The 23,651-nt window shown below is 40.6% G+C and overlaps 1 protein-coding gene across 4 annotated transcripts in view; it reads left to right on the forward strand.

Annotated features, from left to right (window-relative positions):
- Positions 1-23,651, forward strand: part of mid2 (midline 2) — a 143,948-nt gene that overhangs the window by 59,746 nt on the left and 60,551 nt on the right. For all 4 annotated transcript variants that reach the window (XM_044363447.1, XM_044363445.1, XM_044363448.1 and 1 more), the window contains one exon: positions 12,217-13,094. In XM_044363447.1, the coding sequence (XP_044219382.1) occupies positions 12,273-13,094 (822 nt within the window). In that variant the 5' untranslated portion in view covers positions 12,217-12,272. The remainder of the gene's footprint in view (positions 1-12,216; positions 13,095-23,651) is intronic.

Below are 23,651 nucleotides of genomic sequence, written 5' to 3' on the forward strand. Positions count from 1 at the left end.
GAGCTTCAGCAACCAAATGGAGGCTTAAAAGAAAGTATATTTGTCAGATACAAACTACAAGCAGCACCAAATGCGAAACAATGACAGAGAACCAAATGTGGTGGGTAAGGAAGAGACTGATCTACCATAAGAAAAGTGATTTTATTTATTTATAACTGGGCATTCAGTCCGAAAACAGCTCTGCCACAACCACACAGGGCTGTATAGGTGATTGTGTGTTGCGTCAGAGACAATGAAATACAATTCAGGAAGTCCAGTTGGAGCAATATATCCATTACTATAAACGTGACCAGCTCTATTTGCCCTGGTCGGTTTTAAACTAGTATCTGTAACTGTAGTATCCAAGTTCTGTGAGTGTGTTACAGGAAAGAAAATATTTGAAGAGAGGAATTACATGGTACTGTCTATTTTAGTGGTGTCTGTCTGAAGAGCCTGACATTGAGGGTCATCTGTTCACAACCCGAACACTAGCCAGTGGGCTTGAAGGCTGCTTCCTGATTACACTTTTGCCTTTGTTAACAGTTAGCGGCACCTTTGTTCTCCCTCTCTCTTCATCTTTTCCTCCTTCCAGCATGCTCAGCCACGTCTAAATATCTAATAAGCTGTTCTCCCAACTTCTGATCCCGGGTTGGTTCTCACCTGGGCAAATACATATGAATAATGGAAGCGGCGTAAAGTGAGGCAGGGGCATGGTTGCTACACAGTGTTGTGTTGAGCCCCGATAAGGCTCTCCACAGCAGCAGAAAGAGCCTACAGAGCTGATGAGACGACGTCTGACAGTATTAACTTTATTACCCACAGGCCAGCAAACTGTAACAGGCAGAAGTATTAAGTGGATGGTAAAAGAGAGGAGGTGTGTTCTACTCACTGGCACAACCCTGTGAAAATCTTATTTAATTCTGCTTTCATGTATAAATGTATTAAACCAATTAGCAAGTCTGGCTCGGCCGCATGCTTGACATGAATTGATTGTTTATTTTATTTTCAGGGTCTTGCATCAGCAGCAATGTCCTTCACAGAGTAGAGCCCTCATCAGCACTGCTGACAGGCAGTGAAAATAATGTAAGAGACAAGTACGGCTGTGAAAGTGACACACAGGTGCACTTAAGGTGACAAGCTTAGAGAGTCATAGGGGTCCATGTTATTGTAACACACACCTGCATGAGAAGTCATGTATCAGAGGCATAAATAACACACACCCATAAGCATAAGACAGCACTGTGCACATACTGATTCTTGCTTTTTTGAATGCACTAGACATGTATAAGTGACAGAGAAACAGAAGCCATAAACATTATCACCAATCCACAAGCACAGCTAAATTTATGCAGAATTTGGGCACAGTGACAGGATTCAAAATCCCTTTTAATTTATGTGGGCAGACAGATATGCAGCTTGTACAGTATGTATTACAGTATATTTTTTAATCATGGGTCTTTAATTTCCTTTGGTTCAAATTAGGATCATATGAATATTTTTAAAATGACATGTAAGACATCCTGTCAATATCAGTTTATAATGATGTTTCAATGGTATGAAAATATTATATAATACATATTTTTAAAATATCCTCAATTGTTTCAGCTCTCTGTATGTGAGATATTTTTAGTATTATCAGTCTTCAATCATTCCATTACATGCACAAACATGCACTGTATATGTAGTGTATACAGTGAAAACTCAATATCAGTATTTCATCACAATATGAATATATTGACAGGTGATAAATCATGTCAATGCCAAGCTTTACTTTGAATGACATCTAATACGTCAATAACTAGACCAGAACACCATTTCGCTATACTGTGCCAATATCACTCATGCAGTATTGGTGTAAAAAATGATAATGGCAGTTTTCCGTGAGATCGACTTAAGGCACAGTGAGGTGAACTGAGATAATTTGTCCCCCAGATGAGTCCCAGCCCATGTTTTCCCATCAAGAGCTAACACTGGTAACCAGGGAATGGAAAAGCTAACTGGTACAGTGAGTCACAAAACTCTGCCTTCTGCCTTTTTCATACTCCACTGATGTAGTAGAAGAGAGCAGGCTGACCTTGAAGCCTGTCAGATGCTTGCTAGGCAATTGAGAAAGTGGATTTTGTTAAAAAGAATATTTTTAAATAATGTGAAATGTTTCCCTTATAGGGACTCTTACTGGCAGTCTGTGATCAAATGATTTGAAACTGCAGTAAAGAAAAATGCATTAATTACAGAATCAATTTGCATTGCACATAATACAGATTGATTTGTTTGTAAAAGTACACTAACTAATGAAAAGACGGCAAACATAACATATAAGCAATATAATACCTTCAGATATGGCATCATGCAACCTATCATTTTAGAGTTATTTTGAAACTGGTTTTGTAATAGGAGCTATTTCCAATACAGCAGTGAGAGGGTTAAGCTTAAGCCAGTCTACTCAACTGCACTGAATGCGAAATGGAAACACCGGCTTGGCTGCATTACTGTTTACATTCTATGAATAGGAATCACATGTTTGATGAAACCAGCCTGTTCTGAGGTCTGCACCAGAGAGAGAAAAAGAGAGAAAGTCAGGAAGAGACAGAGGGACAGTGAGGAAAGATCGGGCAAGTGGAGGCGGGAAGATGAGTGAGACTAGAGGAAGAAAAGAGGGGAAGATGAAGGGAAACAGTGAGAAGGAAGGGGAAAGGAATCCAGACCAGAGTCTCATATGTTAAAACATTCCTTTTTATCCCATGAAGCAGCTGCATGTGGACACATGGCTCCTGTCAAAGACTGCACGGAAATGTAACACAACAAGTTTAATGCGCTACTTGATCCCTCTTATATAATCATATGTACTGTTTTGGTGTGTTCTGGTCAGCTGGAGAACATTTTTGGGGCTGTCCCATTTCCTTTTACCAAAACCATAGCAATGAATAACTGACGTCTCTTGATGTCTGCCAAAACTCAGCAGTGCCTGGTCCTGACATGTATCTTATGCTTGTGGGTATTTTAACCCCGATTGCTCAAATGAATTGCTCTCTGAAAAATGCCAGAATTTCAATCCACTAATGCAGCTGAATTCCGCTGAATCCACTCAAACAATGTCCTGTTTCTTTCTGGTTTAAATACTCAGCTGAGGTGATTAGGGGAAATGCCATGTTTTAGGGCCAAGGCTTGAGAGTTATGAATGCAGACACTGTCACTAATGAAAGTATTCATACAGCAGTGCTACTTTAGGGTGTTTTTATTAGTTATTTTTATGTGTGCACCTTTGATTAGTACCTGTGCCCCGCCAAAAAAAGTGTGTGTAAAAGTCTGATTTACCAACATCGCACAAACAGGCCAGCTATTCTCTGCAAAGACACGTGTTGGCGCCAGGCGTGGTATTTGGTTACCTCTCAAAGTAATGAATGAAAGCTCCTTGTTTTAGGGAGACAGAGAGAGACAAGAGTGTGACGCAGAGAGAGAAATCAAACCATCATCTTATCGTGCCATGTTTAAACATTTTCCCTCCTCCATAAAAATTTCAAGCTCCATTTTTCTTTTTTCTTCCAGGCAGCTTTTTAATTAGTAATGCATTACTGTTTCACATGAGCAAGCATGCAGTGTAAGCTTTTAATTTCTTATTAGCATCTTTATCCTATTGCATGTTTGGAGATATTTGTGGAATGCTCACTGCTCAACAACAGGTCCACGGCAGACTCAACTCACAGACTACACAGTCGGGTTGTCAGTTAGTCATCTGTCTTTGTTTAGCCCCAAACTAGTGTGGAGAATCAACATAAGGGCTACCATGAATGCAGCTGTCCTCTAACAGACCTCTAGCAAACAGCTATTGAACTAGTGCACGCTGGGGTTAAAACATTAAAGTAATATTTAACTAAAAGTGATGATGTTATTGCCATTTTTCTTAAAACAGCATACAGAAAGATTGTTAGAGTTCTTACTATAAGTAGACAAATACCACTCTCACATCTGTACAGCAAATATATGTTTAAAGCCAGCAGCTGGTTCACTTAGATGGCATAAAGAGTGGCAACAGGTTGAAACAGCTAGCCTGGCTCTGTCCAAAGGTAACTAAATCCATTTAACAGCACGTCTAAAGCTCACTAATTAACACGTTATATTGTTAAATCCACACAAAAACATGTTTTGTTGTCGCATTGAGGTTTCCAGACAAGGATGTGCAGACATCTTGCCCATTGACTGTATATAAATATGGACAACACATCTCCACTTCCTACCGTTATGCAGAAGTGAAGCCAAAATATCTCTCCACGGGGAGCAGCGGTCTTGCTTGTGTGACGTCATTTGGAGTCGGAGTCTGCACAGTAGAGTCACACAAACTTATCAGAAAAATGAGCACTTAGACAAACATCAGCATAATAAGAACTACCTAAAATGACAGAAACCATCTTTGGGAAAAATTTATTTGACGTGTACTTTGATTTTTTAGTTTGGCTTATGTCCGATCCACTTACATGAAGGTGGCGGGATTTATGACCTATACTGCAGCCAGCCACCAGGGGGTGTTTCAGATGTTTTGGCTTCACTTTTGGGGAGCTGTCCATGGATGCATAAATAGAAAGAGATACAGGAATAGGGCCTAGCTTTGAAGCAAATTTGACATAGTGGCCAAACGGTGTAATTACACGTGATACACACTGGCCTAAAAGACTTTTTCCCATAGACTTATATTGTGAAAGAGACATCTGTAAATCAGTGGATAATTTTTTCTGAGCGTCTCAACCCCCGCAAAATGACTCGTTTTACTATCAGAATTTGATCCATTCAGTTCGATCACATTTCGAAAGTCTAGAAGAGCCACAAGATTGAATTGTTTTATCCCCATTCAAGTTAGCCAGAGGGCTAAACCAGACGTTAGCTGTCTCAGCCGGCGGAAGTCTCTAGTGAGCATGCTCCATGGGCTCATGCAGCCCATAAAGCGTGCGCAGTATGTTTTCATCTGGGTTTTTCTTTACAGCAGGAATTGGCCTTTTTGGCTCATGCACCAGTGAGCAACCTTCGTAGGAATGAATGGGGCCCTGCCCCCAACGCTGTATCCAGTTTTCTTTATACATCCATGGAGCTGTCATGACATCCATATTTATATACAGTCAATGGTCTTGCCAAAAAACAGTTCACCACAAAAAACCACAGTGGGTCATTTTTACACTTTTTGTACCAATTAAACAAATAAGATATAGTGTGATAATTAGGCTGGCTGTTTTCCCCACTCTGTAACTTAAGCTAAAGCTAAAAGTCTACTGGCTAGAGCTTAATATTTAGCATACAGACATGAGAGTGGTATTGATCATCTTTCTGCAAGAAAGCAAATAAACATATTTGCCAAAATGTTGAACTTCATCTATCTATGTAAATTGAAACATCAATAAAGTTTGTGTGTCAACATGATTTGCAGTACATACAGGCACTGCTTTGTTCCAGCTTAGTGGTTAAGTGGTTGGCTAATTAGTTGTTAGAGTTCTTAATTCCTTCAATCTTTAGGGAAGTTTTGCATTCATTTGTATTTTTCCATCACCTCCAGTATATTAGAAGACAATGAAAATGTATGGTAAATTATCTCTCTGCCTATGGCTTTAATTAACTATTCTTTAAGCTATTTGTTTAAACAAATTTTCGATACCAAAAAGCACTTTACTACAAAAAGCAAATTTCATTCATGACAAATTTATGGTATTTTCCAATAATGAGAATATAAATGTATTTGTAACCGGCTTTGCTGTCCCACAGGGATAAACATGGTGATGTATCAGTGTGTGTTTTCCAAAGCCCCTGCAAAAAGAAGACCGCAGACCCCCTGCTGCTGTTGTTTACTGTTGCCTTGCTCTCTGGAGCCTTTAAACCTCAACTATGTGATTTTCTGCTCCTCTTGCTTTACCGTGATAAACCTGTGATTGACAGCCTCCGAGATGGATAGATTCCAGGTACACCTAGGGAAGAGAGAGTAGTGGGAGTGTGGATGGAGAGATTGGGGGTGTTCGGGATATGGGGTGGCAGATACACTGTCAATGTGACAATGAAAAACTGATCACAGTGTTGAGATTGAGTCAGTAGCCACTGATGAAAGCTGCTGGCACTAGAGTTGTGACCAAAGGCTCAAAGTACATTTCAGTGTGTGTATTTGTCAGTTGGATGCATCTGTCATTAACTGGCTCTGTTTTTATGCATTTGTTAGGTTTAAACCTCGGGTTTAGGTTGTTAATACCCGTGTAATCTAACTTGCACTGAAGCATATGCCTCTCCTGGAAGTAATCTTTTATTCTGCTCTCCTCTCCATGAAGAAGTCTCTTTGATGGATGTCTAACATCTGGCTCTGGTTGCACCTCAGCATGTCTCTTTGTATCATTAATGTGAATTGCTTTCAGTGAAATAAATAGGAGCTATCGCTTGTGTCCAGTCAGTTTTTGCACATTATACAGTGCGTGCTCTATTTTCAATTTAGTAAGGTTTGAAAAGAAAAAAATTGTGTTTTGTCAGATTAGATTAGATTAGCTTAGATGTTAATGATGCTGGTGGGGATTTCAGAAGAACTTTTAAATGCAGGATCACCAACATGAAGGAATACCATAGACTGTAAAACAATAAGGGACGTAGCCACCATGACGTCACCCATTGGTTTGTGGATTCTCGTTTTGAAGCCTCAAGGCTGCATTTTGACCATCGCCATTTAAGCCAAAAATGATCATATTTTAATGAGAGGGTGGAGCTGACCCTAACGCTTGCGGCTAGCTGCCATGTTGGTAAGCATGTTGCATTTACAACCATGCAGTCCATGGTTAACTGTGATAATGCTAATGCTAATTTTCGCTAGTGAAAAAACAGGCTTAAAACTATTAAAACAAAACGCAAATACCTGAAAAAACTGAACATCTTTTTTTAGTCGACCAAAATATTATAATTAACTTTCATGACCTGAAAACACACTGAAATAGCGATGGCTAAGGCGACACCTATACTGTTTGAATCTAGGGTTAGGACATGGTTACGTTACCCAATCAACATCGTTGCCATGGTAGTACCTGTCACTCAAAGCGGCCACGCCTTTAATTATGCATAATACGGGGAAATTAGCTATAGAGACTAAAACCATTTTTTGTACCAGGCTGTAATATCTTGGGCATTTTAACACAGGGGTTTATGGGGATTGACTCATTTTTGGAGCCGGCCTCAAGTGGCCATTCAAGGAACTGCAGTTTTTGGCATTTTGCAATGGCTTCATTTTTCAGCCCTGGAGGTTGCCACTTGAGGAATACAAGAACTGAGCCATTGTGGTCTTAACAATAGTCCCTTAAGAAATAAATGTAACTGCTGCAGTGGGGACGCACTTGTTTCTTTGGTTCAGAGGCCCAGGTGTGGTGATTTGTTTTAACTGTTGCCCCCTCATCCCTAAATCATCAAGTGTCCATTAAGCTCTCGTTTTGGCTCGGCAGCTGTGCTACTGTAATTCAGAGGGGAGCAATTTGGTTTTTACAAGTAGATTGTTTATACAAGGATAATCATCTTTGTTCCACAAATGCCTTTTCTTTAGACTGATGCATGCGTCAGCAAAGTGAATTCATACTCATGCATCCATAGACTCAGGGGGCCATGACTGTGCTTTAAAATAAACAGCCTCTTTTATTGTTTCTGTGTTTGCAAGATTATGAAATGACAGAAAGCGTGACTTCAGTGTTTTCTATTTTGGGGCATTCCCCAAGGCCATGTCTCATAAACGTGTGGTGGAATATATTACTACTGCTATATGTATTGCATCTGACTGAAGGATAAAAATACCTCCATACACAGATACATACTACACATAGGTCCTTGGAGGATTGCAGTGGGTTCATAAAATTTTATTGCAAATCAGGATTATTAATAGTGTTTTAATCCTGGATTTCTGTCAGTTTAATTTGAGGTTACAGACACCACTTTTCCCAATAACTGCAAATATTTAGGCAGCATAAATTAACAGCATAAAATGTTTCCTTAACAGCAATTGGTCAGCATCACTTCATGACCTCAATCTTTTGACCCCCATAGCAGCAAAGTAGCTGCTTGATTATCCTATCAGACCCATGATATTTCCTAAAGTAGAAGTGACTAAGAGTTGACCATGTTTGATTGTATGTTGTGCTAGTACACAAAACTGCATGACATAAAGATATGGTAGGGTCTCTTTTGACAAAGCAAACACAAAAAGGACTTTTGTTAGGCCCACACAAGAAATCATATCTAGTATTATCTATTTTTAGTGTGTCATCTATGTTAGAGTGGAATTTATTACTGTCTTGCAAGCAAATAGCAACAACCTATCATGTACCCAATGGCTGTCTAAATTTGTTAGCAGCTAGTCCATTTCCCCTCCCCACAGTCTGAAAAGAGCAGGACTGAGATGGTTTTCTCGTTATGGGTGTTTGCATATTTCAGGATGTTTGAAGAAAAAGTATAAAGCATGAGCAGATTAAAATTCACAGTATGAGTGTGTGTATGCGTGTACTAAAAAATATATGTATCCAGCCTTTCCTCTTCAGATGGACTAATGAATCATCAGTGATGTCCCTGTTGTTGTTGTTGTTGTTGTTTCATCTGTTTCACTGCAAGCTCTGAGTGAGACCAAAAACTCTTGCTACAGTAATCAGCACAACAATAGATCAGAGTGAGTGCCATACAGCTTTATATCTGTATGTGTATGTGACTGTGTGTGTATGCTTGTGATGTGTGGTTTTTTTTCCCTCAAGCAACAGCTCAAGCTGTTATCCATCCAGATGGGACACTTCACCTTAACAAGAATGGCAGATGAAGAGAGACAGCGAGACAGAGAAAGTTTGTGCTTGTAAATGTGTAGTTCTGGCTGTGTGTGTACGTTTTTTGTGAATGTATGTGTGTTTCTGTGTCAGCCTGTCTGCAAGACACCTTTACCATGAAGCTAGTGATTCGGCCCCTAAGTGGCTCCTATCATAGCCAGCCATTGTTTCCCCAGAGTGACATAGCTAAAGCTTAATGGGCCTGCTGATGGTGTGTTAAAGCTTGGTGTTAATTATAACACCATGCTCCGTTAAACACAGTCACATTAACATCAGCATAAGCAGCACTGGTGAATTCTGTCCTAGGGAATAAAGTGAGACTGCTGATTCAGTCAACACTTGAATTGGACAGTTGTAGAAGTCCAGCCTAAGGGTGAGGCACTCATCTCTATCGATTTGATGAGCTTAATAATTGAGGGTTTTGATTCTGTTTCGGTCTCTCTGATTGTTTTCTTGCTTTCTTGATAGATGTACAATTCCACAGCATATTTGTGGTAATGACACATGGTTTATGTTTGTAAGTGAGAAGGGAACTGTGGGATTTGTGTTATTTCCTTTGTTTTATTTGTCAAATGCCAATAAAGAGGTGGAGAAAATGATATTCTGAAATGTAATAGGAAAGTATTGATTGACTTTGATTTTTCTCTTGAAGACCACATACTGTGATGCAAAGATATTGTTGTTCACAGTTGGTATTACTTTTACCTGAATCTAGAGTAAAGTTCACATGGTCGTGCGATGACCTGATGATCTTGAGTCACTGCACGTCCGGAGAAGCTTAATGAATGTGTGCCTTGTTTCCTGTTGTTGACATACACGCTTACTCAAACAGCAGTCATATGGAGCTTGACTGTTGCTCTCAGTGAGAATTTCATTCCTTGTGAAAATATTAATCACACAGATCACACACAATTTGCTTCTTTAATTTTATAAATCAGTGTTTTAAAAGAGAGTGGAAAGATGTTGTAGCAGTAAAAATTGAAAATGATAAAGCATAAAGGAAATGTTTCGTCAGTTTGTCTTGATAAAAGAACTGAAGAAAAGATATCCACTGCAAAATCAAATGAAAATGAAAAAAACAGTTTTGTGCAGTGCAAAGGCTAAAGGTTTATGTGGAGAATCATGTCATATTTGTACCTGGAGTCTATAACCTCAGGGTCAGGTGACCTTACTTGTCATCGAAAGGTCATAAAGGTTGTCCTTGCCTGCCTTCATCACCTCCCCCCACATCCTGTTTCTCTTGTTATTTCCATTTGTCTGCCGCTGATTATCAACTCGCTGATACAGTGGAGATAAATTAGACCTATTGTTGGTGTGATGAAGCAGGACCTCATGCTTGCTCGCTCATTGGTAGCTTGCCACTCAACTCTCTCTCTCTCTCTCTTTATACCTAACATGGCCAGGTTCTGTGATAACAACCACATAAAGCATCTGATAAACAGCAGCCAAGGTGAATATGAGAGGAGGACATTATGTATGTATGTGTGGACAGCCACAGTCACTGCTCTCTCACAGATAACCACCCATACACTCATACACAGCCTCACACACACACACACACATTTATTTGCACACAAGAACAATGCCCATCGCCTTTTTATCAGTGTAATATCTGCCTGATTGACTCCAAGCAGTTATTTATTTCTTTTCCAGATAATGAATTTTGTAACGAAGCTGCTGCGTGCATATAACTACTTTCTCCAGTTGAGTGCCTTTCCTGAGCACTTAGCTGCTGCTCACATCATGTTTGCTTTGAACACAGCTCAATGTCGAAGCATGGTTCTGGTGCAGCAGAAGGGAGGAGACTTTTGTTAGTGCAAATGAGTTTGAGCCTTTGAGGTCTGTTTCTGTCTTATGCAGTAGTCAGATGTTCTGGTCCTTCTCTGGTTTCAGAGATTATGTGTTGCTGTGTAATGCTTGGTTCACTATGCAACTGAATGCACACATGTTATGATGGTTTCTGCACAATAGTTATTGCAAATGAGCTGTGAATGGCAGAGCTAACTTAATATACCTTAATATGAGGAATAAGGTGGACTTTGTGTTGTCACTTTAGCATGATGTTTGACAACAACTTCTGAATTTTGTTATCCATCAGGAATCAGGTGTATCTGATTAAGGCATGGAACATATTGTTGGTCTCTTATAGTTGCATAGTAATTTATAGATTTTTATGTTTTTTGACAAAGAGCTAGCAAGGCCATAGTGCTATAATGTTGAAAAAGGGAAGAACGAAACACATGTTTGGACAGTTTAAAGTTGCTTTATGTCGAGTAGTATCTTGCACACGTTGACCAAAAGTTCAGAGAGGTCACCCACAGGAGTAGAGACCCAGTCCCAGGAGTGAAAAGTAGTTTTTGATTAGTCATAACCACTAAACCCAGTCATCAGTAATTCCTGCATGACTGGTGCAGAGGGAGACAAGGCCGGTCTTTCGCTTAATGAGATTGTCACTGTCAGCTATCTGAGGTCGTCCGGTTTAATACTATAGTTTCACGGTGTCTGCTTTGTGTCTTTAAAAGGATAGAGAGCAACTGTGAGCTACACTCTTGTGCCACTGAATCAGCAGGGTAAGGAGGGGGGTTATTGGTGATTTCTCATGTCAGTGATTTTAAGGCTACCCTGGGGAGACAGCTTGATATGCAGCTTCCAAGATACTGAGATTTGGAGGGCTTGGAGAAATAGGAGGGGGATCTGAAATCAATTTTATTGTTTTGCTCAGGCACTGTTTTGGCTGTCCCACTCGAAATTGTTTTTGGGACGATGTCTTAAGATGTGAGCTGGTCATGGAGTTAAGTGTTTGTTGCAAAGTTATGGGTGATCCAGGGAAAGAAAAATGGAAAGGAAATGAAAGAAACATGGATCAGGAAGAATGAATAGTAAAAAAAAACCTGAAGAATAAGAGGCTGACAGGGTGTTAGAGAAATGCAGAGACCCTCTACAAGTTTTCCTCAGGTTCCTTTAAATCCTTTTCTGCTGCTGTGCGTCTTTATCTCCTTTCATCTGTCATTCTCTTCACTCGATTTATTTTTACCTTCCGCCCTACTGTTCAGGCAAACCTCTGTCCTTTTCCTCAACACATTCAGTCATTCTTCGTCTCATACAGCTCTGCAGGAGGAATTGTGTGTTAAAGGCTGCAACAGGTTGTGCAGGCTGAGAGGCTGAAATATAACTATACATGAAAAGGTTTGTTTGTGATGTTTCTGCTAAATTTGTACAAGCCATTCCTTCTTACCAAGCCAGTATCTCACGAGTGATTCATTCAAAATCAGAAAAGCATGAATGGACAGATTGATGACTTGCGTACATTTTCTGCTGCACTATTCAATAAAACATTCTCCAAGAACAAAAGTACAGTAAGTTGAAGTTCCTAAACAGAGGCCTATTTAATCAGTAACTGTAAATACTCATACCTTTCTTTTTCCTCTTGATGCAGGTAACTGGCCAGCTTCCGTGGGATTTGATGTCACCTTTAGATTGGTTCAACTGAAGATGGAAACACTGGAGTCTGAGCTGACCTGCCCGATCTGCCTGGAGTTGTTTGAAGATCCCCTGCTCTTGCCCTGTGCCCACAGCCTGTGCTTTAACTGCGCCCACCGTATCCTGGTTTCTCACTGCTCCACCAGCAAGCCCCTTGAGTCCATCTCGGCCTTTCAGTGCCCCACGTGCCGTTACGTCATCACGCTGAATCACCGCGGCCTGGAGGGCCTTAAGCGCAATGTGACGCTGCAGAACATCATTGACCGCTTTCAAAAGGCCTCCCTTAGCGGCCCCAACTCCCCCACCGAGAGCCGGCGCCTGCAGCCGCAGCGGCCCTTCACCGCCACCATTAGCGGAACAATAGCTGGAACAATTGGCGGTGGTGGTGGCACAAGTGGAAGCAGCGCCCGCGGCAGCCCGGCCACTTCCAGCCACTCCCATCCGCACGCCAATCACACCAATCACTCCAATCACACCAACGCTAACCACAGCCCAGCTGTCGTGGCTAAAATGGATCCACGCATCAGCTGCCAGTTCTGTGAGCAAGATCCACCGCGTGAGGCTGTCAAAACGTGCGTCACATGTGAGGTATCGTACTGCGACCGCTGCCTGCGCGCAACACACCCAAATAAGAAGCCCTTCACCAGCCACCGCCTGGTGGAGCCAGTGCCAGACACTCACATTCGTGGCCTGACCTGTCTGGAGCATGAGAATGAGAAGGTCAACATGTACTGCTTGGTGGATGACCAGCTCATTTGTGCCCTCTGCAAGCTGGTGGGGCGCCACCGAGAGCACCAGGTGTCCTCACTCACTGAACGCTTTGACAAGCTCAAGGTGAGTCCACCATGTCCCCTTCAGTTTACAAAGCATGCGATAAGGTTATCAGCAACATTTTCTGTGTGTTGCCCCTATTTTTCTTGTTTGACTTCTGTATTAGTGCAGCAAGGTAAGTCACATCTGTAACAGGAGCAGATTGAAAAAGAATGATTATTTACTGTTGAGCTTCGAAACTATTCCCATTCTCATAATGAGCTTCTCATTTTTAGCCTGTGACATTCATTTTTAGATCTTTGTTTGCAGTTTGCCAAACAGCTAAATCTTGAATCCATCCATTCCTACCATGGGGATATTCATTTTGCGCATTTCTGTTGACAATGAACTTTTAGTGCTGCCACAATTGCATCCTACACACTCACACCAGCCTTTGTCCAGCAAGAAGGACAGAAAGACAGATCGCAAAGAGAGAGAGAGACAATTGGGATGGTGTGCTGGTGAGAAGGGCAGAGAGAGACGGAGAGCAATAGGGAGGCCGTCATTATAATAGTCGATGAGCTGGCATTCCCTGTGGCCGCTGAGCTTTCAGAGGCTCTGCGTAAAGACCAGGACTGCTGAATCAGGGTGAAAAACAACAGAGAGAGAGGCACTAGCTGGAGCTAATTCCACCACTAAAGACCTAAAGCAGCCTGCCGGCATCAGCTGGCCTAAAAACTTTTACCATGAGTGTGTGTTGAGCCTATGTACAAATAATCACAAGTGTCTCACTTTTTGCGTATCTTTATACGTCTTTATGCATTCCTTTTCCAAAAACAACAGAATAAAAGTCAAACATGAAGCATCTTGTAACTGAAATATGTAGTCTGACTGAACACAAGCATTTTTTAAATTAGTTAATAGCATAGCATCATATAGAAAGGAAATTCTTCTCTGTTTACCTCTTTCTGTTGCCACTTACTATACTCTGGATGAGGCCATGTGCCAGTTAAACTGCTTTCATGCACCCTTGATACCCTGTGAACAAATCCTTATTGCTACAATAAACCATTTAACATAATAATTCTGTATACTAGAGGTGGTCCCACTACTGTCACAGTGCCTTAGCAAAATTAGCATACTGGGGGGTAATATAACAGTGATAATAGCAACTACTTTATGATTCTCTTTATTTTCTATTTTTAAACAGTAAAAGCAGTAAACTTAAAGCTTCTCTGTACATGTTAATGTAGTTACTGAAATTATGCCCAGACGTTAATTTTTGATGTAGAGATGCAGCCTCAGGTATTTGCCCTGTAGTCTGGTAGAGTTAACTTGCATGTTACTATCTGACAACATAATGTGTAAAGGGTGAAAGCTGAAGATGTTCAGTCATTGTGTGAAAGAAGCACTACACACTAACTACTTGATATACCATTATGTAGATTAACTTCCTTTTCAAAGAGTAAATCCTCTATTTGAAGACACAATCCTTTGTACTTCATATCGTAAATCTCCAAAGTCACCGAGATTAAGGAAATTCTGTTGATGTTTTCTGTCCCCAGGGTGCATAGGTGTTACCACGGATTGATTGTGTGAGATGAATGGCATTGTGTAGTACAATGAGAGAAATGGACACCTGAGAAAGTGCTACACTGGCAGGGCCTTAGCTGCAGAGGAGTGTGCAGTTTTGCTGGAAAACAGGAATGAATTTTAATGGTTTCACATTTGGGCTTTTTTGTCACTTTATGCTACAAAAGTGTGGGTGTAAGAATATATTAGCAACATTTCAAGAGACATTGTTAACATTCCACATGCAACAAAAATCCATCTCATCGGGTCTCAAAGGTGAACGCCACAGCAGTGATGTTGCAACATCACAGCTGCAACATCAGTTTTAGATTTTTAGAGAAAACGCAATCCAACATTCTGCATTATTGATGATTTGTGCTACTAAAACTTAGGTTCTCACTGTCAGTTTTGCACGAACATGTCAGCAAAATTCCACCTGCTCAGCACCTCTCATCAACTTAATCCACAGGAGCACAGAGTTTATTTTCACTAGCATTTACCCCTTTTTTTGTACCCCCCTCTTTCTCTGCTGACTGTGAGAGAGTTTACTGTAAGTAGCTAGCTCTCCCCCTCCTTTCCTCTCCACTTCATGGCTGGCTGTGGTTCTTTTGAATGTTCCCTAGCCAAGGCTTTGAACTTGCTTGACTTTGAAATCCCCAATCTACTTCAAATCTGGGAGAAGACCAGCCACAGTCCAAGCTCCAGCTCAGCTCACCAGTGGCAGTGGCAGTGGCAGCTAACTTATAATCTGCTTCTCACTCATGGCAAGGCAGTGGAGAGGAAGTCCTATTTGTGCATAGCTAATCATGGAAGATATAGGTCAAGAAGTGGTGTGTGCCTTCCACTGAATTCTCTTTTTCCTCTATTTCTTTCTCTCTGTCTGAGACTAAGATTCGTTGAAAGACTTTTGGCTACATTTTCAGTCATATGTAACCAATATTGATTAATATCATGTAATGCCTAAATCAGCTATTCTAATTTGCCAGTGGTCAATACTTCTCTGTTGCCTCTGTCTGCATTTGATCTTTGACCTGTGTATTACCTTGCACTTTATTTCCTCTGTCTGGTGTGTACTCCGGGAGCAACACTGTCACTAAATGATTTCTCACACATGAGGGGAAGGTAAGCTTCCCTTAGGCAAGGAGGGTGGATATTTCAGGAGAGACAATGCCAACAAGTGCCAGACAAAATGTGGCACAGTTGAAACTGCAGGGAAGTGAGTTAATTCCCCAGGCAGCTGTTAAGCAGAGCTCTTTGCTCAGAAGCAAAGAGATTTGTGTCTTATAATTGGCAGACCTCAGTAATAGTGTTTTACTTTGATATCTTTAAAAGACTGCAGCTTAAAGGTACTGCGCTTTAGATTTTTATTTGTTTTCACACAATCAGATTCATGGAAACCACTTCCAGCCTAGATACGTTCTGTTGTACCAGTGAATATCTCATCACCTGCTGCTTTGGAAGCTGCTTTGCAGGATCATTAGAGTGTAATTTAGGTAAATTTTGTGGCAGCCTAACAGCCGCTTTCAGAGGCTGGGGAGACAAAATTAAGAAGCTGAAGTTTGTGTTGTGTGCACTCAGCATGGGATAGCTGCATCTGTGATGTAACACTAAGAGGTGAAAAACTGTAACACCATAGATGAATCACTATCACGTAGTTCACGATGGGCTCATCAAGTATTGTACGTCTTATTTTTAGAGGTGACACATCTGTTGGAAAGTGTTAAAGCCTACAACAGTCATGAGTGAGGCGAGAAATGTGTTATTGCTGTGTTGAAGCATTAAGACAGGTGAGTTTTGTAAGGAGGACAAGTCCAATTGCCAAACCTGGACGAATGTATCCATGAAGCTGCATTACACGGACTATTGCCCAGTGTTTTTGCCCCTCCATTCCAGAAGAATTCCTTTGTTGTTCCCATTTATGTTGGCATCTATGTGTTTTTTAGCTTGGCCGGGAACAGCTGCCAGCTAACCAGCAGTGACCCCGGCCAAGCAATGCTTCAACACATAACCCATTGTAAAACACTTAATTGTCATTTTTACGCATAAGGCTAGCTGTTTCCCCATTTCCGATCATTATACTAAGTTGCTGGCTCTAGCTACTTCCTTACTCTCAGTAAGAAAGCAAATTATTTCCCAAAACTATTTAAACTATTCCTTTAATAATGAACTGTTGAAGAGGGCAGAAACTTGGATACTTGGACCAAAGTTTTGCTAGCCAGCAACATAAATTATAATCTGTTATCCCAGGCTTTCAGCATACCTGTATTTATCTCACCTGCTCTCTAAGGTTTACTCAGTAGTCCTTGTTTAACGAAAGAAAGATATCTGAATTCAAATAAATGGTAAAGGAGAAGCTGAAAGAAGAAGAAAGAGACAGCAAGGAGCAGATGAGGAAGAAACAGGTTAAAGACTGAAGGAAATGGAGAAATGTATCACATCTCAAGAATAAGAAGTCTTTCTTTTCTCTTCTGCATCGCCGGCAGTTAATTTACTGACTCTCCAGCTCCTCAGGGTTTGAAGTGTGTGTGCATAGCATCAAGTGCTAAAGAGCTGACATGGCGGGCAAAGCCTAACAGAACTGCTGACATTTGTGACACCCGGAGCGACACTTGAACTAAGCAGCAGATAAACTCTGGATCTTTAACTCTCGGTGGCGTTACATGTGTGCTAACCCTACAGCAGTGGGATTTGCTGTCGCTTGTGTGTGTGTGTGTGTGTGTGTGTGTGTGTGTCTGTCTCCGAGGTCTTGACAGGTCTCATGCATACTTGTACCAGATGATAGCCTGTTATGTACATGAGAAGAATGAAGAATTTATGCAAAACATGTCCAAGCGATTATTGGATTAATTCCTGTTTTGGAAGAGGCAAGTCATAGCATACTGACACCACCATCCTCTCCTCTATTCTCCTCTCCTCTCCACCCTTTTCCTCTCCAACTCCCTCTCTCCCTTCTCTTAATTTCCTTCACTCCCTCCAGCCTTCCATCTTTCCCTTCATCCCCACAGTTTTCTTCCACCACCACCCTCACCCCCATCTAAGCTCCTTAAGGCACTGTCTAACTCTCTTTATGTGCGATGTGTGCATCACGTCTGCTCCCGCTGCTGACTCCACTCCAGCTTTGCGAAATCCAGAGATGAGCTTGTGCATGTATAAGCACCCAAATTCATGTGCATTTAATCACATCCACGCCCACAAACACACTTTCTGACTCTCTTTTCACACAGACAGATAAAAAGCAAATACACAAAATACCGTTCGGCACATCTAATCTGATTGTACGCCAGACACTGACAGTAATAATTTTAAGAGGAAATTAAAAGGCTGCAATGTCAAGTACTCAACCGAACTGTAATCTTCTTGCACTCCCAACTCTTTCTATCTGTTTCTCTCTCATACACTTACAATTCTTCCATTATACACAGACTTCCACTCTGTCACTATATTTCTCTCACTTTCTCTGTTTTGCATGCAGGCACACAAACATCATCCTTCCCCCACTGCTTTCTGTCACATTTCTCTCTCTGTTCTCTCCTCTGTCTCACTATCCCTCCCTCTCCCTGATTTGGCCCCTAACCAGTCTGTCTTGTTTTAGGTAACACCACTCCTCTCCGCCCCCAGTCACCCACAAACCTACATACACTGCCGCAGCATATTGCTGGTGAAAGGGAGACTCATCCCTCCGGTGTGTTTGTGTGTAGGAGGGTATATGATTGCCTTCACCTACGTGTGTCAGTGTACAGTATTTACAGGTGTTTGTGTGTGTGTGGGTGTGTGTGTGCGCCTGCAAGCACATGTGGGTGTGCATGTGTGTCGAAGCAGATGCTATTAGGTCTGACATTTGTGGAGTGATTGGGAGCTGAGTGTGTGATGCCAGGGGAAATCATGGTTCTGTCTGGAGAACAGTGTGAGATGGAGCACACTTAGTCATGCTGACGAAACTACCAAGGATGTAGTAGAAAGCTTTTAGTGTCTGTGTGCGCCACTTCTCAGCCTACGTGCTTTAACGTGCCCAGCGAGAAGCACACACGAATGTGTGTGTGTTTGTGCCTATATTTCACTACATACACACACACACACACACACACACACAAGCGCGCCCTGTCAGTGCATCATGCATGTGTTGTGAAAATATGTCATGCCAGCCCATCATAAAATTTAGTGGGTCATGAAAAAAAAAAAAAAAGCTTATCAAATCACTCCCAGCCACTGCATCATGCATATGCACAATTTATGCAGAAAGAAAATGGAAAGCTTTTAAGAGCTTTGGTGTTAGCAGTGATACAGTGCTATGCAGAAAGAGGAATGTAACCGACATAACTCATCTCTGAGTTTTGTGCGTATGTATGAGAATGATTTACAGATTTATTCATTCCCATTTATTCATTATCCATTGATGCCTCTTCTCACTTTTCCTCCATTAAATGAGAAGAGGTTTCACTTGTCTAGCTGGATCCTTCTTATACAGGCAACTGTAGCATGATGCTGGTATTCACTGCTATTCAGTGTTTCATGTGATCTACAGAAATAGATCCCCCATTGTACATTTAAAGGGCAGTCCTGGCAAATTTGTGTTCATCATTTTTACAACTGAGGTTCACTTCTCATTCCAGCTACATAAAAATAAAAACTGTCTGAAAAGCCTCCAAAGGAGTTGTATTTCTTTGAAAATTACATTTATTAATTTACTTGTTAAATAACATTTATTGTCACTTACTTATATTTAGAGGTCAGATGCAATATATCACACTGTACTTTCCTCCAATAAATATGTGTTCCAGGTCTCTTATTTAAGAAGCCGCAAGCCTTAAAGAATGTTTTCCTTATCTTGGGACTTTTAGTGTCCCAAGGGCTAAATATTGTTTTAGGGGATTTTGCACACTCCCAAGGATAAAATTCCAGGAAAAGCTTCAATATTTTTAGCATGAAACTGGTCAGATTTAAGGACATTTAATTTCAGCACAAATCATTTAGGGTCATAAACTTAAGTCTATATCACATTCACTATTTGCCTTCTAAATCAATGCTGATTGAACCCAGCTTGATTTTCCATCTTCTTTTCTCTCTTCTTTTTTTCCTTTTTACGAGGCTTAAAACTGGAATCAGGCACTTTTGACACCTAAGAAGAATCATCTTAACTAAGCAGCTGATAAGTACAAATTTGATAAATACTCTGTCTTTTACCATACAAACATAAGTATATACTTACCATGCATTCATGTGTGTTGCCAGGGGTTTTGTGCATGTTGTGTGTGATCTAGAAATATGATATGACTTATTTTGTTACAGTTGTTGTATTTGTGTATATACAACATGGTTTGTTATGATGCATGACAGATTATAAACTCATTTACTATTTATGTATTTCAGTCAGATGGCTGGCAGCAAGACACCACAATGTAAGAGGATATAGACATTAATCACCAGTGGAAACTCATCCAGCTCCACTGATGTTATTTTCCACTTGCTTCCAAGCACTTTGATTCCAACCTTTCATATAGTGACACGTTATTTGCCTGCGATATCTGATGAGTAAGCACTTCCTAGTATTAATCTGCAACAATCCGTGGCACAGATCACATTTATATGAGGGGAAGGGAGGGGCTTTGTTCGAGGAAACTGATGACACATGCAGTCTATGAACATTGCTATGAGGCTTGATTTAGAAATTACTTTTCAGCGTCTGTGGGGATTTGGAAAATTGTGAAGCCTTGATGAAATCGACTAATTTTAATTACACAAGAGCTTTTTCAGGCAAAAGGATAAATCACAGGTGCCTGGAACTGCCAGAAGCTATTTTGGCTTGTGGTTCAGGGACAGTGGACAACAAAGCATAACAGAAATATTTATACTGAATCTGGAATGTCCGTCAGCATCCAACTCCTGAATTTCTTGACCCAATACACACGTACAGAAGTTTGATATTTGTGCATACACATGTACACAAAGGGAGTGATTCTATTTTCTCGTATGTTTTGGCTTCTGTGCACACTCTTCCGTTTTGTGTGTGCTGTGTGCGTGATAAATTCTGCGTCCTGTTGTGAGGCTGCCAGGCAGGAACAGTGTGTCGCCACTGGGAAGATACTTAGTTTGAACTAATGACACTAGTGTGAGATGAGCAGCACGTCTTCACTGGCCTGAGGACAACAGGGACCTCTGATTCATCCCTGAACTTAAAATAGCCCACCGGTTCTCTGAACTGCACCCAGGGAACAATAATCACAGATTAATTAATAAGAGTTTTGACAGTTAAATCATCTATATTATCTAAATGTAGAAGAGTGAATATCAAATATCTAGTGGCTACTCAGACAAAGAGTTGAAGTGATTATCTTCAAGGGTCTTTTTTTGCTTTTGCCAAATGTTCTGAACTTAAAGGTTAATGTGCCTAATAAAGCATCTAGATACCAGATCATTTCTCCCAACTCAGGAAATGCATCTTTAAGCTGTTCTTCTCAATATTTATATATTAACAATTGATGAAATGAATACGTATAATTAGAAATGGGACACCTGTAGTGAAGACCCTCAAGACACTAAAAGGTTGCTCTATGGAAACGTTTAGTGTCTTTCAGCTTTTTTGTTTTGGCTTTAGTAAGCAGTTAGTGGAAACCAAAACAGAGCTAAAACTAAAGTGAATATTGGACCTACATTTGTCAGATTGCCAGAAACATGATTCCAAATAAATGCTAATGATGCTCCGGATCTGCTTTATGTGTAAATAGGCAACTGTTTGCTAACATGTTCAACTTAACAACTTCATAATGTTGTGATGGTAATTGTAAAACCAGAGGATGGCTAATTCATTATCTACATAACTTGCTGATCCCTATGTCACTGATGGAAGTGTGTCTGGGCCTGAAGGAATGAAACTTAAAGGCACCTGTTTCACTCTGTTGCTTTGTTCATCTACTGATGGGCACTGTATACTGTGGTGTCAAATTTAAGTTGGAATTTGTAAGGTTCTTGGTTATCATGGTGTCTTACCAGGTGTTTTGCATCCAATGTAGGTATCCAACAATATTGAGCCACCTTTGCATCATTCTCTGTGATCTTGGGCAGATTTTTATTTCAGAAACACAGCGTTTTACATGGTGGTTCTCATTATGGAGTGCTTTTCATTTATTGGAAAGCAATAGCTGAGTCCACTTCAGTTTTGGCTCCAAGACAGCTGGTTTCCTTTTTAGCGGCTTCACTGTTGCAACGGCTTGAAATATAAAACGTCCTTTCCCTTTTAACGGAGAGCTGAAAAGTTCAGTGGATGTTGGCTATAATACTCACTCACTCACTTACCGAAGTTAGCGAGAAACTAATCTACTTGGATGCACTTCATCTCATAAAGTTTCTTTTTAGTTTTTGCTTTTGAGTCACTGAGGCAGCATTCTTCCTTCCACAAGGCTACACATTTCAGTACAAGCAATCAAATACAGTGACAGAGAAAAATGGCATCTGTGTGAAGGCTAGTCAGTCAGGAATCAGTTGACTGTGCTAAATCATGAGTTAGGGGAGAGAAACAAGTGAAATATGGGAGAAGAGTTGAACATCGGCATGTAAAATGATGAATCATCATCAGTCCTTATTTCAAAACTTGATTCCCTTCCAGTTGTATCACAGCAGCAGGCAGATGGATGAAAAGTTGAAAATAGAGAAACAAATTGGTCAACATAGTTTTCAAAGTTTATTGATTGGATGCGCGTTTGTTAATAAAGGTTAATAAGGTCTTATAGCAGCAGCTATAGGACTGTAAGATGGAAAGATACATGCTGTTGGAAAACATAAACTGTTTGTTCAGTTTAACCTCTGTCCAACATTAGTTGTTTTTTTTTGAAAGAATCAAAATTTCAATTCAAAAGAATTTGAGGATTCATTTCTTTTGAGTCGCCTCGTAACATAAGTGTCTGTATGGCATTATGGCCACTGTCACTTTTTTGCATGATCATTATTCTGTGCTTCTCCGGATAGTTGATGTGTTGTGTGAGTAAGAGAAGCCTCTCCTTTGGTCATCTTCAGGGAAAAGCCAAGCATATGTGTTGTTTTGGCTTTCTTTGTCAGTCTCCCTAATTATTATCCCACACATTCTCATTTATCTTGCTCTGTCTCAGACACAGCTGCCTTGGACAGAAATGTTCTTCAGAGCATTCCTTTCCCATGAATCTCTTGCCTCTTGAAAAATGCACTCTCAAAACACATGAACACACAGACAACCGTGAGCTCCGTTATCTAACACAGTGACAAAAACATAGTTTAGAAGGCGGAGATGTACTTCTTTTAAAACACAAGCAGCCCTAAAACAGTATCACTCAGAATCATAACACTAGTATACAAAAATGTGTTAAAATGACAAAGTTGTATTCATAATGCTCTGACACTATGTGTAATTTGCAGTGTAAAACAAAGTTTTATAGTAAATATATTTTTGAATTGATGTGTATTTAAGCAGTTTGTATTGCTTCTATCATTAAGTCATATTAACTTAAGAAACAGGAGAAAAGTTTTTTTTCTGAATGTCTCGCCAATTCTAATTACACATTTACCATAATTATTATGCTCCATAAATGTTCGTATCAGAGTTAAACCAGAAAAAAGTCAATCAGTCTAGAAAATGTAGCTATTGTTTATGGCACAAGATACAAAATGGCTGTGTGTTTAGATTATATATTTTAACTGTAGTGTCTGGTTCACTGTATTCAGCCTTTCGGAGCTGTGTTTTTCTGCTGGATGAACTCAAACCCACAAGTGAACCTGGGTCTCCTGTGAGGAGAACCAGACACCTAGCAGTCAGCCAGAGTTGGAGAGTCAGTCCAAGATGTACGATTTATTTGAGCTTACAAGGATTTGGACAGGATTCTGCCACAAGAGCACAAAGGAAAGGAACGGCAGGACTGACAATATGAACGTGAATTGACTTTGAGTTACCTTTGAGTGTGTTCATTTCATGTGACAGGGAGATTGAGAACACAGGTTAACGGCACTGTGCGCTGATGAGAAAGGGGGGCGCTGATGCATACTTAATATCATGCGGGGCTTCCTTTATGGGTTCTAAAACGGGACCTATCCTCTCTGGCCAGCATG

This window comes from Thunnus albacares, chromosome 10 (genome assembly GCF_914725855.1).
Source record: "Thunnus albacares chromosome 10, fThuAlb1.1, whole genome shotgun sequence".
NCBI classification, from domain to species: domain Eukaryota; kingdom Metazoa; phylum Chordata; class Actinopteri; order Scombriformes; family Scombridae; genus Thunnus; species Thunnus albacares.